Source organism: Scyliorhinus canicula, chromosome 23 (assembly GCF_902713615.1).
Source record: "Scyliorhinus canicula chromosome 23, sScyCan1.1, whole genome shotgun sequence".
Classification (NCBI taxonomy): domain Eukaryota; kingdom Metazoa; phylum Chordata; class Chondrichthyes; order Carcharhiniformes; family Scyliorhinidae; genus Scyliorhinus; species Scyliorhinus canicula.
Genome location: NC_052168.1, coordinates 25,703,407 through 25,719,164, shown reverse-complemented (window position 1 = coordinate 25,719,164; position 15,758 = coordinate 25,703,407). Strand labels below are relative to the sequence as shown.

At 47.4% G+C, this 15,758-nt stretch overlaps 1 protein-coding gene across 9 annotated transcripts in view; it reads left to right on the top strand.

Moving 5' to 3' along the window:
• The window catches only part of hmgxb4a (HMG box domain containing 4a), a 55,450-nt gene that overhangs the window by 21,553 nt on the left and 18,139 nt on the right, over positions 1-15,758 (top strand). For all 9 annotated transcript variants that reach the window (XR_005458627.1, XR_005458624.1, XR_005458626.1 and 6 more), the window contains 2 exons: positions 5,212-6,158; positions 10,141-10,219. Coding sequence is in view for 1 of the 9 variants with exons in the window: in XM_038783440.1 (XP_038639368.1) it covers positions 5,212-6,158; positions 10,141-10,219 (1,026 nt within the window). In the remaining 8 variants the exon portion in view is untranslated. The remainder of the gene's footprint in view (positions 1-5,211; positions 6,159-10,140; positions 10,220-15,758) is intronic.

The window sequence follows — 15,758 nt, the reverse complement described above, 5'->3', positions numbered from 1 at the left end:
AATACTGTTCCTGAGCAGGAGCCCTCCAATGTACTGAACAGAAGGATAAGTTGATGGGGGTTAGATGAAGGCAGGTGGGAGGTGGTTTATGTGGAGCATAAACACCAGCATGTACCTGTTGGTGCGCACAGCCTGTTTGTGTTCCAAGTACTTGGGAAAAACAAAGGTCTTATTTGTGATGGTTAATCAGGCTTTGTTACAAATTGGGCTGATGATGCTTTGGGTGGAAGCAAGAGCGCTAGAATTAGCTTCAGAAGTCTGATTTAGGATGGGGGGGAACGGCTAGGGTTCTGCTGCTGACTATGGTAAAGATGTCACAAGGGGACAGGATTAGCCTCTACCAATGTGCAACATTGGAATGGACTCACTGCCAGGTGGATGAGGTATTTAAAAACAAAAAGGGGACAATCACGTTGCCCCCAAACAGTTAGGGAGAGATAGAAGAGTAGATATGTAAACAAATCTCAGAGAAATGTAAAAATCATAGGGTAATAATCGTCGGGGATTTCAACTTCCCCGGTATTAATTGGGATGGGCAAAGTATGAAAGGCTTAGAGGGGGCGGAATTCTGAAAGTGCGTCCAGGAGAGCTGTTTGAGCCAGCAGAAAGAAAATCTACAAGAGAGGGGGAAGGTACTTGACCTAATTTTAGGGAATGAAGCTGAGCAGGTGGTAGAGGTGTCAGTGGGGAGCATTTCGGTGATAGTGATCTTAAGGTAGTTATGGAGAAGAGCAAAGATGGACCAGAAATAGGGTAAGACCAGCTTTAGTAGTATAAGACTGAATCTGGCCAAAGTGGACTGTGAGCAGCTATTTGAATGAAGATCCACATCAGAGCAGTGGGGGCAGGGGTCATTCAAAAAGGAAATAAAGTACAATATCAACATGTTCCCATAAAAGGTAAAGGATGGGACTAACAAGTCCAGAGACCCCGACTATCAAGGGGTATATAGAAATGGATACGGGGGGAAAAGGAAGGCTTTTGGCGAATTCAGGGGGTTCAAAATAGCATATACCCTAGAGGAGTATAGAAAGTATAGGAGAGCAAACAAAAAAGAAGTTAGGAGAGTGAAGAGGGGACAAAAACACTGGCGGGCAAAATAAACAAATATCCCAAAATGTTTTATAAGTTTATTAGGGGCAAGAGGCTAACCAGGGAGAGAGTTGGGTCCATTAAGGACCAAAGTGGCAACATGTGACTGGAGCCGAAAGACATAGGCGAGGTATTGAATGAGTATTTTGCACTTGCACTCACTATGACGAAGGGTGATGTAGGTCTAGAAACCAGGGAGGGGGACTGTGATTAGCATTGAGTGGGAGGAGGCAGAGGAGGAGATTGCAGGGGCTTTGAAATGAATTTTCAAATCCTCTCTGGCCACAGGAGAGGTGCCAGAGGACTGGAGGGCGGCTAATGTACCATTATTCAAGAAGGGAAGTGGGGGAAACCAGATAATTACAGGCCAGTGAGTCTTAACATCAGTGGTAGGGACATCTTTGGTAAAGATTCTGAGGGACAGAATTAATCTCCACTTGGAGAGATGAGAATTAATCAAGGATCATCAGCATGGCTTTGTCAGGGAGATCATGTCAACAAATTTGATTATTTCGAGGCGATGACTCGGTGTGTAGATGAGGACAGTGCACTTGATGTAGTCTACATGGACTTCAGTAAGGCTTGTGACAAGGCCTCGCATGGGAGACTGGTCAAGAAGGTAAGAGCCCATGGGATCCAGGGCAATTGGGCAAATTGGATCCAAAATTGGCTTTGTAGCAGGAGGCAGAAGGTAATGGTTGAAGGTTGTTTTTCTGACTGGAAACCTGTGTCCAGTTGTGTACCACAGGGATCGGTGCTGGGTCCCTTGCTGTTTGTAATGTACGTGAATGATCTAGATGTGAATGTGGGGGTATGATCAGTAAATTTGCAGATGATATGAAAATTGGTGGTACGATAAGGAGCGAGGAAGGAAAGTCTTAGATTACAGGATCATAGAATTTACAGTGCAGAAGGAGGCCATTCAGCCCATCGAGTCTGCACCGGCTCTTGGAAAGAGCACCCTACCCAAGGTCAACAACTCCACCCTATCCCCATAACCCAGTAGCCCCACCCAACACAAAGGGCAATTTTGGACACTAAGGGCAATTTGTCATGGTCAATCCACCTAACCTGCACATCTTTGGATTGTGGGAGGAAACCGGAGCACCCGGAGGAAACCCACGCACACACGGGGAGGATGTGCAGACTCCGCACTGACAGTGACCCAAGCCGGAATCGAACCTGGGACCCCGGAGCTGTGAAGCGATTGTGCTATCCACAATGCTACCGTGCTGATGTAGACGGGCTGATCAGATCGGCAGAACATTGGCAAATGGAATTTAACCATGAAAAGTGTGAGGTGATGCATTTTGAGAGGCCTAATAAGGCAAGGAAGTATACAATGAACGGGAGGACGCTAGGAAGTACAGAGGACCAGAGGGACCTTGGATGCATGCCCAAAGATCCCAGAAGGCAGCAGGACCGGTAGATAAGGTGGTTAAGAAGGCATATGGGATACTTGCCTTTATTAGCCAAGACATCGAACATAAAAGCAGGAGGGTTATGATGGAGCAGTATAAACCGCCTATTCGGGCCACAGCTAGACTACTGTGTGCAGTTTGGCCACCACAAGATGTGATAACACTGGAGAGGGTGCAGACGAGATTCACCAGGATATTTCCTGGGCCGGAGCGTTTCAGCTATGAAGAGAGGCTGAGTAGGCTGGGGTTGTTTTCCTTAGAGCAGAGAAGCCTGAGGGGGAACCTGATTGGTGTGTACAAAATTATGAGGGGCATAGATAGGGTGGAGAGGAAGAATGTTTTCCCCTTAGCGGAGGGGTCAATAACATATTGACATAGATTTAAGGGGCAGGAGATTGAGGGGATTTGTAGAAAACCTTTTCCACCCAGAGGGTGGTGGGAATCTGGAAGTCGCTGCCTGAAAGGGTGGGAGAGGTGGGAATCCGGACAACATTTAAGAAGGATTTAGATGAGCATTTGAAACGCCAGATCACACAAGGCCATGGACCGGACCAGGTGCTGGAAAATGGGATTAGAATAGATAGGTGCTTGATGGTCGGCACAGGCATGATGGGCTGAATGGCCTCTGTACTGATGGGTAGCTTGTACCGGTTAATCCCTGTAATGAATTGTTAATTTCCCTTGAGCTGTAAGGAAAATAATGCAGGGTGGAGAAAGGATTGGTAAAAAATGGTCATGATGTTAATGAGATAATTGGTCTGAGTGCATGGAGTCTATTGTGTGTTATAAATCAATTAATTAACGTTTGTTAATGTCAGTTGCATTGTTAAGGGAAACAGGTGATGGGTATTTGAACACATAAATCGGGGACAGCTGGGACACTTGGAGGAGGTGGGTGAGCAGAATTTACACTGGACAAAGTCAATAAACTCTCTCAGAATCACGGAATAATACAGCCCATCGAGTGCACCGATTCATGAAAAACACCTGGCATGCCTACCTAATCCCATTTGCCAGCACTTGGCCCATAGCCTTGAATGTTATCATGTGTTCATCCAGATACTTTTTAAAGGATGTGAGGCAACCTGCCTCTACCACCCTCCCAGGCAGTGCATTCCAGACCGTCACCACCCTCTGGGTAAAAAGGTTTATCCTCAAATCCCCCCCTAAACCTCCTACCTCTCACCTTGAACTTGTGTCTCCTCGTAACTGACCCTTCAACTAAGGAGAACAGGGGCAGCACGGTGGCACAGTGGTTAGCATTGCTGCCTACGGCGCTGAGGACCCGGGTTCGATCCCGGCCTTGGGTCACTGTCCGTGTGGAGTTTGCACATTCTCCCCGTGTCTGCGTGGGTTTCACCCCCACAACCCAAAGATGTGCAGGGTAGGTGGATTGGCCACGCTAAATTGCCCCTTAATTGGAAAAAATAATTGGGTACTCTAGATTTATTTTTTTTAAACTAAGGTGAACAGCTGCTCCCTATCCACCCTGTCCATGCCCCTCATAATCCTGGACACCTCGATCAGGTCGCCCCTCAATCTTCTCTGCTCCAGTGAAAAGAACCCAAGCCTATCCAACCTCTCTTCATGACTTAAATGTTCCATCCTGGTGAATCGCCTCTGGACCCCCTCCAGTGCTATCACATCCTTCCTATAACACGGCGACCACAACTGCACACAGTACTCCAGCTGTGGCCTCACCAAAGTTCTATACAACTCCAACATGTCCTCCCTGCTTTTATAATCTATGCTTCAATCGATAAAGGCGAGTGTCCCATATGCCTTTTTCACCACCCTATTAACCTGCCCTTCTGTCTTCAGAGATCTATGGACAGAACACGTCAAGGCCCCTTTGTTCCTCGGAACTTCCCAGTGTCAGACCTTTCATTGAATACTTCTCCCTCAAGGAAAGGCTGTGTTTTGATTTCACCAATCGGCGTGGGGATTGTTTTAATATACAGCAGTGATTCCCAAACGTTTTTGATTGAAGCGCACCCCTTTCCCTGGATTGGTCATCACAGACACCCTGGCATCCATGTGACTATGGAAGTATCGCATGTAGAGAGTGTTTTACCTCTGGCTTTAGAGTAAACAACTCGTTAAGTTATATCCGTGTGAGAGATTGGATACCCAGAGAGATGATAGGGGGAGCCCGGCGAGAGAGCTGGAGCATTGGTACCAGATTATAGAGCGGGCATTTGTAGCGATTCTGGAGGAGGGGGAAGAGCAAGAATACCAGGCCGGAGGGAAATGGCCTGGGAAAATATTTCTGGATCCCAGTTTGAGAATGGGCAGCAGTCTACAGCTCAGAAATGGGACTGTTTAACCCAATTGGTCCATATTTATGCTGCATGCATGCTTCCCACCATCTTTCATTAAACCCTATCAGCATGATCTTCTCATGCTTTCTCCTTCATTTACTGACGCAGCTGAGCCAAAGCATCCATGATATTCGCTGTAACTCCTCGCGGGTAGCATGTTCCACAGCTTAACCACTGTCTGGCTAAAGTAGCTTCTCCTGCATTCCCCACCTCCTGAGCGTCCATCCTACTAAATCCCTTCATCATTTTTAACACCTGTCTCGGGTCATTCCCCCCCCCCCTCCCCAGCCTGTTCAGCATCCCGGCGCTTCTGTCGAGTTGCGTTGCGAGACGATTCACTGTTTTTTTTAAAAAAAATCTTTTCTGTATAAATGCAGAGCTGTCACCTATGGAACCTGTGAAGAAGAAGAAGAAGTCTGAGGGTCAACAGGCTGACACTGCCATGGGTCTCCTCAAGGCGATCACCTCGCCCGTCTCGACAGTTCCAAAACCCTCCAAAAAAGCCGACAGAGCATTTTCTGCTTTCAGCTCGCCGTCCCATCCTCCGCCGCACCACGAGAGCAGAAAGGAGCACAAGAAGAAGTCCAGCAGCACGGAGCACGAGGAAACCGGTGAAGAAGGCGGCCTCCACAAGTCGAAAAAGCTGAAGCCGCTTTTTGTAAATACGGACACCGTGACTGTGCGCGAGGCCGAGGGCTTGAAGATGAAACTCCTCCTCTCACCCAAGGACAAATCTGGCACGGACGATGAGGCGTTCAACTTTGCCGCAGCGTCCGGCCTCAAGAAATTGTCCAAGAAGACGAGCAGGGAAGATCACACCACTTTCCTCCCCACCCACAGCATGCCAAAAGCGGTCGTCCGCAAAAAGCACAAGCCAGAGCCCCGGGTGAGCGAGAGCTTCGACTCCGAGGCACATTTCTACACCGATGTCCACGCTGGCAACCTCTCCGAGTACGACCTGGCGAGCCTGGAGGCGCTGGACACGGCGTCGTCCTCGGGCGGGGAGCTGGAGGCGGGGGAGCTGATCATCGACGACTCTTTCCGTGAGATGAAGAAGAAAAAGAAGAAAGACAAAAAGAGCAAGAAGAAGAAGGACAAGGAGAAACACCGAGAGAAGAAGCACTCCAAGTCAAAGAAGAGCCACCCCCACTCCCCGGGGAAGCTCCTGTCAGGCACTAAGTGCTGCCATCCCCCGCAGCCGACCGTTAGCACAACTCACCCAATAAATGTGCCCCCGCCTTCCATATTCCACATGGAAGGGCAGAGCGAGAAAAAGAAAAAGAAGGAAGAAAAAGACAAAGAAAAGGTCGAGAAGCCGGAAAAGGTGAGGCTACTTCTGAATTTATTACAGCAATCTTCACTGTAGCACCAAATGTTAAATCGCGGAATTGTTGCAGTACAGAAGGAAGCCGAGTGGCTCATTCTGTCTGTGCCTGCTCACCGTAGGAGCGATGCCATGTCTCTGTTGTCTCCCAACGTAGATTAGAAAATAATTAGATAGACCAACCCCCGGGTGCTCCAAAGCACTTTATAGCCATATTTATTACTTTTGAGGGGCTGGTTTAGCTCATTGAGCTAAATCGCTGGCTTTTAAAGCAGACCAAGGCAGGCCAGCAGCAAGGTTCGATTCCCGTACCAGCCTCCCCGAACAGGCGCCGGAATGTGGCGACTAGGGGCTTTTCACAGTAACTTCATTGAAGCCTGCTCGTGACAATAAGCGATTTTCATTTCATTTCAAATGTAGCCACTGTTGTAATATGGGATATATTAGATGAAAGGTTGTTAGCTAATCAATATACTCCGACAAAAGCCTTAAACCACAAAAGGAAATCTCAAGAGGGACCGGGTAATTAGGTTGCATCTTTTAAATTGTGCAGTGATGTCTTTTATGTTACCTGTGATTGTCAGCTTTGCAGGCACAGCAAGCCGATACCAGCCAGATCCTACAGGCAGGGTGACTGAGGGACCTTCCTCCAGCAGTTATGTGCAAGCTTGAGGAATAATGTTTCCAGTCTAACCTTGTTTCCCTTTAAAATCTTATTCACCAGGATTTTCCCAGGCGATAGCTTATTTGAGATGAAGTTCATAAGGTATAGGAGCAGAATTAGGCCATTCGGCTCATTGAGTTGGCCCCGCCATTCTATCATGGCGGCATGGTACTACAGTGGTTAGCACTGTAGCTTCGCAGCGCCAATATCTCAGGTTCAATTCCCAGCTTGGGTCACTGTCTGTGTGGAGTCGGCACGTTCTCCCCGTGTCTGCGTGAGTTTCCTCCGGGTGCTCCGGTTTCCTCCCACAAGTCCCGAAAGACGTGCTGTTTGATGAATTGGACATTCTGAATTCTCCCTCTGTGTGCCCGAACAGGCGCTGGAATGTGACGACTAGGGGCTTTTCACAGTAACTTCATTGTTAATGTAGGCCTACTTGTGACAATAAAGATTACTATATTATATATGTCCCTCATCTGTGACCTCCGATGCTACAGACCAAGAGCTGGATTGCAAAATCAGCCAGAATATCTCCTCCCTAGAACACATCGAGGAGCGGGAGTCGGCAATTTAGTCTCCCGAGCCTAACACCCTCAATGTGATCGTGGCTGATCCCATCCTGGCCTCAACTCCACCGTCCTGCCCGTTCTCCATAATCCTTCACCCCATTACCAATTAAACATCTGTCTAACTCCTCCTTAAATTTACTCACTGTCCCAGCATCCACCACACTCTGGGGTAGCAAATTCCACAGATTCACAACCCTTTGGGAGAAGTAGTTTTTCCTCAAATCTGTTTTAAATTTGCTCACTCTTATTCCAAGATTGTGACCTCTCGTTTTAGAATGCCCCACAAGAGGAAGCATCAGCTCCAAGTCCACTTTATCCATACTTTTTCGCATCTTGTATACCTCAATTAGATCTCCCCTCACTCTTCTAAAGTCTAGAGAGTATAGGCCTGAATTGTTCAATCTCTCCTCAGACGACAAACCCCTCATCACTGGAATCAATCTAGTGAATCTCTTCTGAACTGCCTCCAATGCCACTAAATCGTTCCTCAAATAAGGGACCAAAACTGTGCTCAATACTCCAGGTGCAGTCTTACTAATGCCTTGTATATTTGCAACTTCCTTACTTTTATACTCCCACAATGCTTTCCTGCATTTTGAGCTCCTCGAGCTTTCTCTGCCACTCCATACGATCATGGCTGTGGTTGATTTCTCATCGACCCCTCACTGCCTCTTGCTGTCAGGCTACTTACCTGGCCTCCCACCTTGGGTGAGCTTTTTGAAATAACTTTTTTTCCCCCCCCTGTGAAGTAGTTTGGGTCTCCTAAAGGCATGGTAGGTGCTATATAAATGCAACTTTATTCCTTCATGAGTGTCACAGTGGTTAGCACTGTTGCTCACAGCGCCAGGGACCCGGGTTCAATCCCTTCCTCGGGTCACTGTCTGTGTGGAGTCTGCACGTCCTCCCCGTGTGTGCGTGGGTTTCCTCCGGGTGCTCCGGTTTCCTCCCACAGTCCAAAGATGTGCGGGTTAGGTGGATTGGCCATGCTAAATTGCCCGTAATGTCCTAACAGTAAGGTTAAGGGGGGGAGTTTGTGGGTTACGGGTATAGGGTGGATACGTGGGTTTGAGTAGGGTGATCATTGCTCGGCACAACATCGAGGGCCGAAGGGCCTGTTCTGTGCTGTACTGTTCAATTCTATAAATTGCACCTTAGTGTCCAAAAGATTGAGTGGGGTTACAAGGGTAGGGTGGGGATTGAGCCTGGGTGGGGTGCTCTTTCGGAGGGTCGTTGCTGACTCGATGGGCCGAATGCACTGTAGTGATTCTATTATTCTACGATTCTAAGTTGCTGTCAGTGTGCCTAGACCCCTCCATGGGAGGCAATGTGGAGGTTCCCACAGATTGCATTCTTGAACTGATGAGAACTTCCACTCTAACAGCAGGTTTTGCTGAAAAAAATAAACCCGGGAAATGTAACGCCTGTTAAAGTACAATTGGGGTTTTAACTTCCGAATTACTGCTGCACACCTGACCTGGCCTCGGTAAAGACTCACTTTCTATTTGTGCGATATTCAGTTTCAAAATTCCAAATTTTAAACACTTTTCTTTCTTCAACTGCCTGTTTCTCTTTACAGTAAGAAGTCTTACAACACCAGGTTAAAGTCCAACAGGTTTGATTCAAACACGAGCTTTCGGAGCACTGCTCCTTCCTCAGGTGAATGGCGAGGTCACCTCGCCATTCACCTGAGGAAGGAGCAGTGCTCCGAAAGCTCGTGTTTGAATCAAACCTGTTGGACTTTAACCTGGTGTTGTAAGACTTCTTACTGTGCTCACCCCAGTCCAACGCCGGCATCTCCACATCATGTTTCTCTTTACACTTGCTTCTATTTTAAAACAGTCCCACATTTATTTTGCGAAATCAAATTTTAAATTAAAAGTGAAGGATGTCAAGTGCCTCTAATTGTCTGGCTGTTTGTGAATGCTTTAACTTGATGAATTGATTGTCTGCTTGCTGGCACCACTGCTCTGCATGGCCCCAGACATCACGTTCACTTGGCGTCGGTTTAATCTTTGGATAAAAGTGGAAAAATTCCCATCACAGAGATGTTTGTAACAGGTAAGGCTTCTGCCTTCGAGGTCTGTGACGAGCGCCCCCTGTTTCACTGCCGACTCCCATCACCTGGGCTATAGCTCACCACTTACTCTTGGAGCTATACTGCCGTGCCTATCTAACAAGATGTGGGAAATGCTCAGCAGGCCTTGCAGGATCTCTGGCCTTGCAGTATATTTCCAACATTTTCTGCTTTCAGATTTTGTGCATTCGCATTCTCTTGTAGTCAGTTGTAGCAGCCAAAGGACAGGTTGCAAGCGCGACTCGTTTTATATTACTCACTCAGCCAGATCTATTTAAACTCAGCAACAACACAGGCAAACGGTTGCTAGTTCCTTTCAAGTAAACCATCAGCTAGAACTTGCTGACAAATAGCTTCTTTGTAATGATTCCATCTGGGCTGAGGGTTGGAAGAGTGACACATTGCTGGGACTGAGTGAATTAAACTTTACTCCCCATTTAACTTGATAACTGATCTGGGAGTGCTAGAGGCTGAAGTGGGGTCCCTGAAAAAGGAAACGGAATCATCCATCAACATGGTCATCATAGAAGAGCATTCAAAAAGTTCATTAGAAAAAGCAGCAACTTGTCTTCACCTCGCAATTGATCGTCGGAAAGCAGCAGTTTATATGCTAAAGCAGGCATCACGGTGATTTCGAGTTTCTTTCCTAATTTTATTTTCATGCTTTATTGACAGAAAAAGAAGAACATGTCTGCTTATCAGCTGTTTTGCAAGGAGTACCGTATTAACATTGTTTCTGAACACCCAGGAATAGGTGAGAGCGTTATTTAATGCATGTTGTTGGTATATTTGTTTGTCGAAAGCGAGTGCCTCTTACCTTGGGTATTTTTCCCTGATATTGGAGACTGTGGATCGGGTGGACTAATGCCCTGAACTTGTCGTAAGTTTTCTGTCAAGGCTTGGCTGCTGATCGTTCGATTGACCAAACCATGGAGTGATGCAGCCAGAGGAGGCCGTTTGACCTCCTGGGTCTGTACTGCTTCTTTGAAAGATCTATCCAATTAGCCCTGCCCGTTCTCCAAAACCCTGTTCAAAAAATCCCCTTCAAAATATTTGTCCAGTTCCTTTTTGAAAGTTGCTTTTGAATCTGACTTCACCACACTTGAAGGCCAGGACATCAAAGCAAGCTGCATAAACTAAATTTCCTGTATGAGAAGAGTGCTGATTGGTTAACACTTGCTCTCTGATTGATAGGGACATTGCCATGATGAGTGTACTAGTTGATGATGACTGACCATTAACTGCCAAACACTGTTAGCAACTTAAATCAAGGCATTGACCTGAGGAATTAATTGGCGAATGACTGTCGCTTGTAACAATGCTGTATCATGCGCTTCTACTGTATAAATTGTTGTTCCCTTTACATTTAATATTGCTGTGAATTGACCTGATGAGTGCAAGCATGGTAGCACAGTGGGTAGCACTGTTGCTTCACAGCGCCAGGGTCCCTAGTTCGATTCCCGGCTTGGGTCACTGACTGTGCGGAGTCTTCTCCCTGTGTCTGCGTGGGTTTCCTCCGGGTGCTCCGGTTTCCTCCCACAAGTCCCGAAAGACGTCCTGTTAGGTGAATTGGACATTCTGAATTCTCCCTCCGTGTCCCCAAACAGGCGCCAGAATGTGGCGACTAGGGGCTTTTTTTACAGTAACTTTATTGCAGTGTTAATGTAAGCCTACTTGTGACAATGAAGATTATTTTTAAAATAAATTTAGTGTATCCATTTCATTTTTTCCAATTAAGGGGCAATTTAGCGTGACCAATCCACCTACCCTGCACATCTTTGGGTTGTGGGGGTGAAACCCACGCAGACACGGGGGGGGGGGGGAATGTGCAAACTCCACACGGACAGTGACCCAAGGCCGGGAACAAACCTGGGGCCTCGGCGCCGTGAGGCAGCAATGCTAACCACTGTGCCACCGTGCTGCCCTGACAATAAAGATTACTACAAAAAAGACGAAACACTTTGATCAAAAGAAAATCAAAGGGGCGGCGCGGGGGCGCAGTGGTTAGCACTGCTGACTCACGGCGCCGAGGACCCGGTCCCGGGTCACTGTCCGTGTGGTGGTTGCACATTCTCCCCGTGTCTGCGTGGGTCTCACCCCCACAACCCAAACGGTAGGTGGATTGGCCATGCTAAATTGCACCTTAATGGGAAAAAAATAATTGGGTCCTCTAAATTGATTTAGAAAAAGTAAGATTCTGGAAAATTGTTTTCCTCAAGTCGCCCCTGTTTTCTTTCCTCTCAAATTACCATAACCCTGTGTTGCCTCTTTCCAAACCTTAACGAGGCTGTTTGTTGTGAATGAAGATTTTTTTTTGGAGACTAATGAAATGTCTTCTCAACCACTCCGATCTGGTGGGGTAGCTTCCTTTGCCTCCCTGGCGGACAGGACAAATTTCCATTAGTGTGAACACTCTGGGGACCACAGGAAATCATATTACCACAGGCCCGAAGTTTCCATCAATTAAATACAGGAGGAAAGAATTCCACCTGTAAGGGGCCACGATATCCACCTATTGTTAATGATACGCAAACAATTTATGGGTCAATGACATTGAAATAGATCTTTCTTTGTTTGCTAGTAGCTACTGGTGGGTTCAACTGAAAATTATCAGTCGGAAGAACAGATGCTTGAGAAGTCACAAAAATGAACTTGCCTTGCACTCCCCATCATGCAGTGGCAGCACAGTAATTTACCTTGTGTTGCCAAGCATTGAAACTGTGCAGCTGAGCTCTGGAAACATTCGCTGTGGAATTGATATCAGAATTGGGAGATTTCTGGGGCGGCACGGGGGCTCAGTGGTTAGCACTGCTGCCTCACGGCGCCGAAGACCCGGGTTCGATCCCGGCCCACGGTCACTGTCCGTGTGGAGTTTGCACATTCTCCCCGTGTCTGCGTGGGTCTCACCCCCACAACCCAAAGATGTGCAGCGTGGGTGGATTGGCCACGCTAAATTGCCCCTTAATTGGAATAATATAAAAAATATATTAGAGTTGGGCGATTTCAGAAGAGCATGGAGGATTATTGTATTGGGGGCACCAATTTAACATCAACATAACAAGGGGAGGTCAGGATGGTTTTTTGCCCAAAGAGTCATTTATGGAGGCCAAATTCATAAAACTTCTAAAAGAGAAAGTGTTAAAGAGAGTCGTTTTGAATACAGAGTGTTCTTTTTAAAAATAAAATTAGAGTGCCCAATTCTTTTTACAATTAAGGGGCAATTTAGTGTGGCCAATCCACCTGGCTTGCACAACTTTGGGCTGTGGGGGTGAGACCCACGCAGACACGGGGAGAATGTGCAAACTCCACACGGCCAGTGACCCAGGGCCGGGATCGAACCCGGGACCTCAGTGCCGTGAGGCAGCAGTGCTAACCACTCTGTCGTCCATGAATACAGAGTGTTCTTTTTTTTAAAATGTCATTATTCTCCTTTTTCACATTTTCTCCCTTTTACACCCAACAATAAACAATAATCAGTAACCAATGTAATATCGATCCCCACATCAATAACAACGATCCCATCCTCCCACCAAACCCCAAACATTAGCCCGCATGTTCACATAAACAACTGACAAAAAGGAATTGGGTATCATCCATTAACACATACAGTCCCCCCCCCCTCCCCCCAACCCTCCCAGCTCCCCTCAATGTTCAATGTAATCCCAATTCTCGAAAGTGCAGAATGAATAACGTCCATGAATTGTAGAACCCGTCCATCCTTCTCCTCAGTTCAAATATGACCTTTTCAAACATCAAGAATTCCAGCAGGCCCCCCCCGCACGCGAGGCGAAGGCTACAACATCTGCCCCCGTGCCCGTTTCCAACCCCGGCTGGTCCAACACCCCGAATATGGCCTCCCGAGGGCTCGGCTCCAGTTTCACGTGCACCACTTTAGAGATTACCCTAAAAACCTCCTTCCAGTAATCCTCCAGCTTTGGACAGGACCAGAACATATGAACGTGGTTTGCGGGGCCCCTCCCCCACAACATTCACACAAATCTTCTACCCACTCAAAGAGCCGGCTCATCCTTACCCTTGTGAGGTGCGCTCTATACACCACCTTCAGCTGTATCAGCCCCAACCACGCACACGAGGTGGAGGCGTTCACCCTCCAGAGTACCTCACATCAGAACCCCTCCTCCACACCCTCTCCCAACTCTTCCTCCCACTTTGCCTTGATCCCTTCCAGCAGCCCCTACTCCTCCTCCAAAATAGCCCCGTAAACCACCGGTACTACCCTCTTCTCCAGTCCCCCTGTCGTCAGCACCTTCTCCAGCAATGTGGAAGGCGGCTCTATTGGGAAGCTCTGATTGGATTGGATTGGATTTGTTTATTGTCACGTGTACCGAGGTACAGTGAAAAGTATTTTTCTGCAAGCAGCTCAACAGATCATTCAGTACATGGGAAGAAAAGGGAATTAAACAGAATTCAAGAAAATACATGAGAATACATAATAGGGCAACACAATATATACAATGTAACTACATAAGCATTGGCATCGGGTGAAGCAGACAGGGTGTAGTGTTAATGAGGTCAGTCCATAGGAGGGTCATTTAGGAGTCTGGTGACAGCGGGGAAGAAGCTGTTTTTGAGTCTGTTCGTGCGTGTTCTCAGACTTCTGAATCTCCTGCCCGATGGAAGAAGTTGGAAAAGTGAGTACGCCGGGTGGGAGGGATCCTTGATTATGCTGCCTGCTTTTCCCCGGCAGCGGGAGGTGTAGATGGAATCAATGGATGGATGTATCTCCTTTCTGGCAAAGTCTCGAACCTGTATGTATCTAAATATTTCTCCCTGCTCCAGTCCACACTTCGTTCCCAGCTCCTTCAATCCTGCAAACCGAACCCCAGGAAACAAACCTTTTAGTGTCCTAATTTCTTTCTCCTCCCATCTCTGAAAATTTCCATCCCACTGCCCTGGCTCAAATCTATGGTTCCCCCGAATCGGCGTTTCCCTTGACCCTGCCCCCAACCTGAAGTACTGGCGAAACTGCCACCAAATTCTCAACAAAGCTATTACTACCGGACTCCCTGAGTATCTCCCCGGGGGCCATCGGGAGCGGCGCTGTTGCTAGCGCCTTCAATCCCGACCCCCTACCCAAACTCTCCTCCATTCTGATCCATTGGGAGTCAACCCCTCTGACCCAGCTCCGTACCTTCTCCACATTCGCCGCCCAGTAATAATACATCAGGCTCGGGAGACCCAAACCCCCTGCCTGCCTTCCTCTCCCCCGGCCGGTGACAGGGGCAGACCAGAATACAGAGTGTTCTTATCAGCCTTTCCCCTATGTCATTGTTTTACTGGCGTCTGTTGAGTGTTCTGAGCACGCCCTAGCTTTGGGCGGCTTTTTCGGTCTGCAAGAGGGTGACCTGTAAGCAAGCCCCGTTTTACTACAGCTCCTGTTTTCATAGTTATTACTGTTCTGCTGAGTTGCTGTTAGTGTTCAACTTTGTTATATATTTATGTAAGGAAGTTTCTTCTTTTAAACGGCTACCACCTTTTGTGGTCTCAAGTTGCCACAGAAAGGATAAATACTGAGAAAAATGTGACATTTAGAAAGGGCACCGAGGAGGGGCAGGAGCTTGGGATTAGGTGGCTGGCTCATTCCAAAAGCCAATATAATAAGCACGATGGGCTACGAGTATACACGCAGTTATCAAGTGCTTTCTTTAAACTCTCTCCAAATTAAAGATGTTATGGTGAGGGGAATATTAAGCGCGGTAGTATAAATGGAAAGTGCGGTAGCACAAGTGGATAGCACTGTGGCTTCACAGCGCCAGGGTCCCAGGTTCGATTCCCCACTGGGTCACAGTCTGTGCGAAGTCTGCCCGTTGCCCCCGTGGGTTTACTCCGGGGTGCTCCGGTTTTCTCCCACAGTCCAAAGAAGTGCAGGTTAGGTGGATTGACCATGATAAATTGCCCCTTAGTGACCAAAAAGGTTAGGAGGGGTTATTGTGTTACGGGGATCGGGAGGAAGTGAGGGCTTAAGTGGGTCGGTGCAGACTCGTTGAGCTGAATGGTCTCCTTCTGCACTGTATGTTCTATGTTCTGTGTTTGAAATACTGGAGGTTGACCAGTCCCCATTGATACAGAAAGGCGGTTTGTGAAAAGCCAGACGAAAGAAACCGTAGAATGTGATAATCTAATGATGAAGCCACATATAAAAATTTGGCGTAACCAAAAATTTACGTGTTGTCCCATTAATGTAATATTCCGCTCACTGAGAGCTACAATTTATGCTGATTCTGTCTCGTCTTTCGAAACTGAATTAGATGGATCATTGATTCAGCAAATAT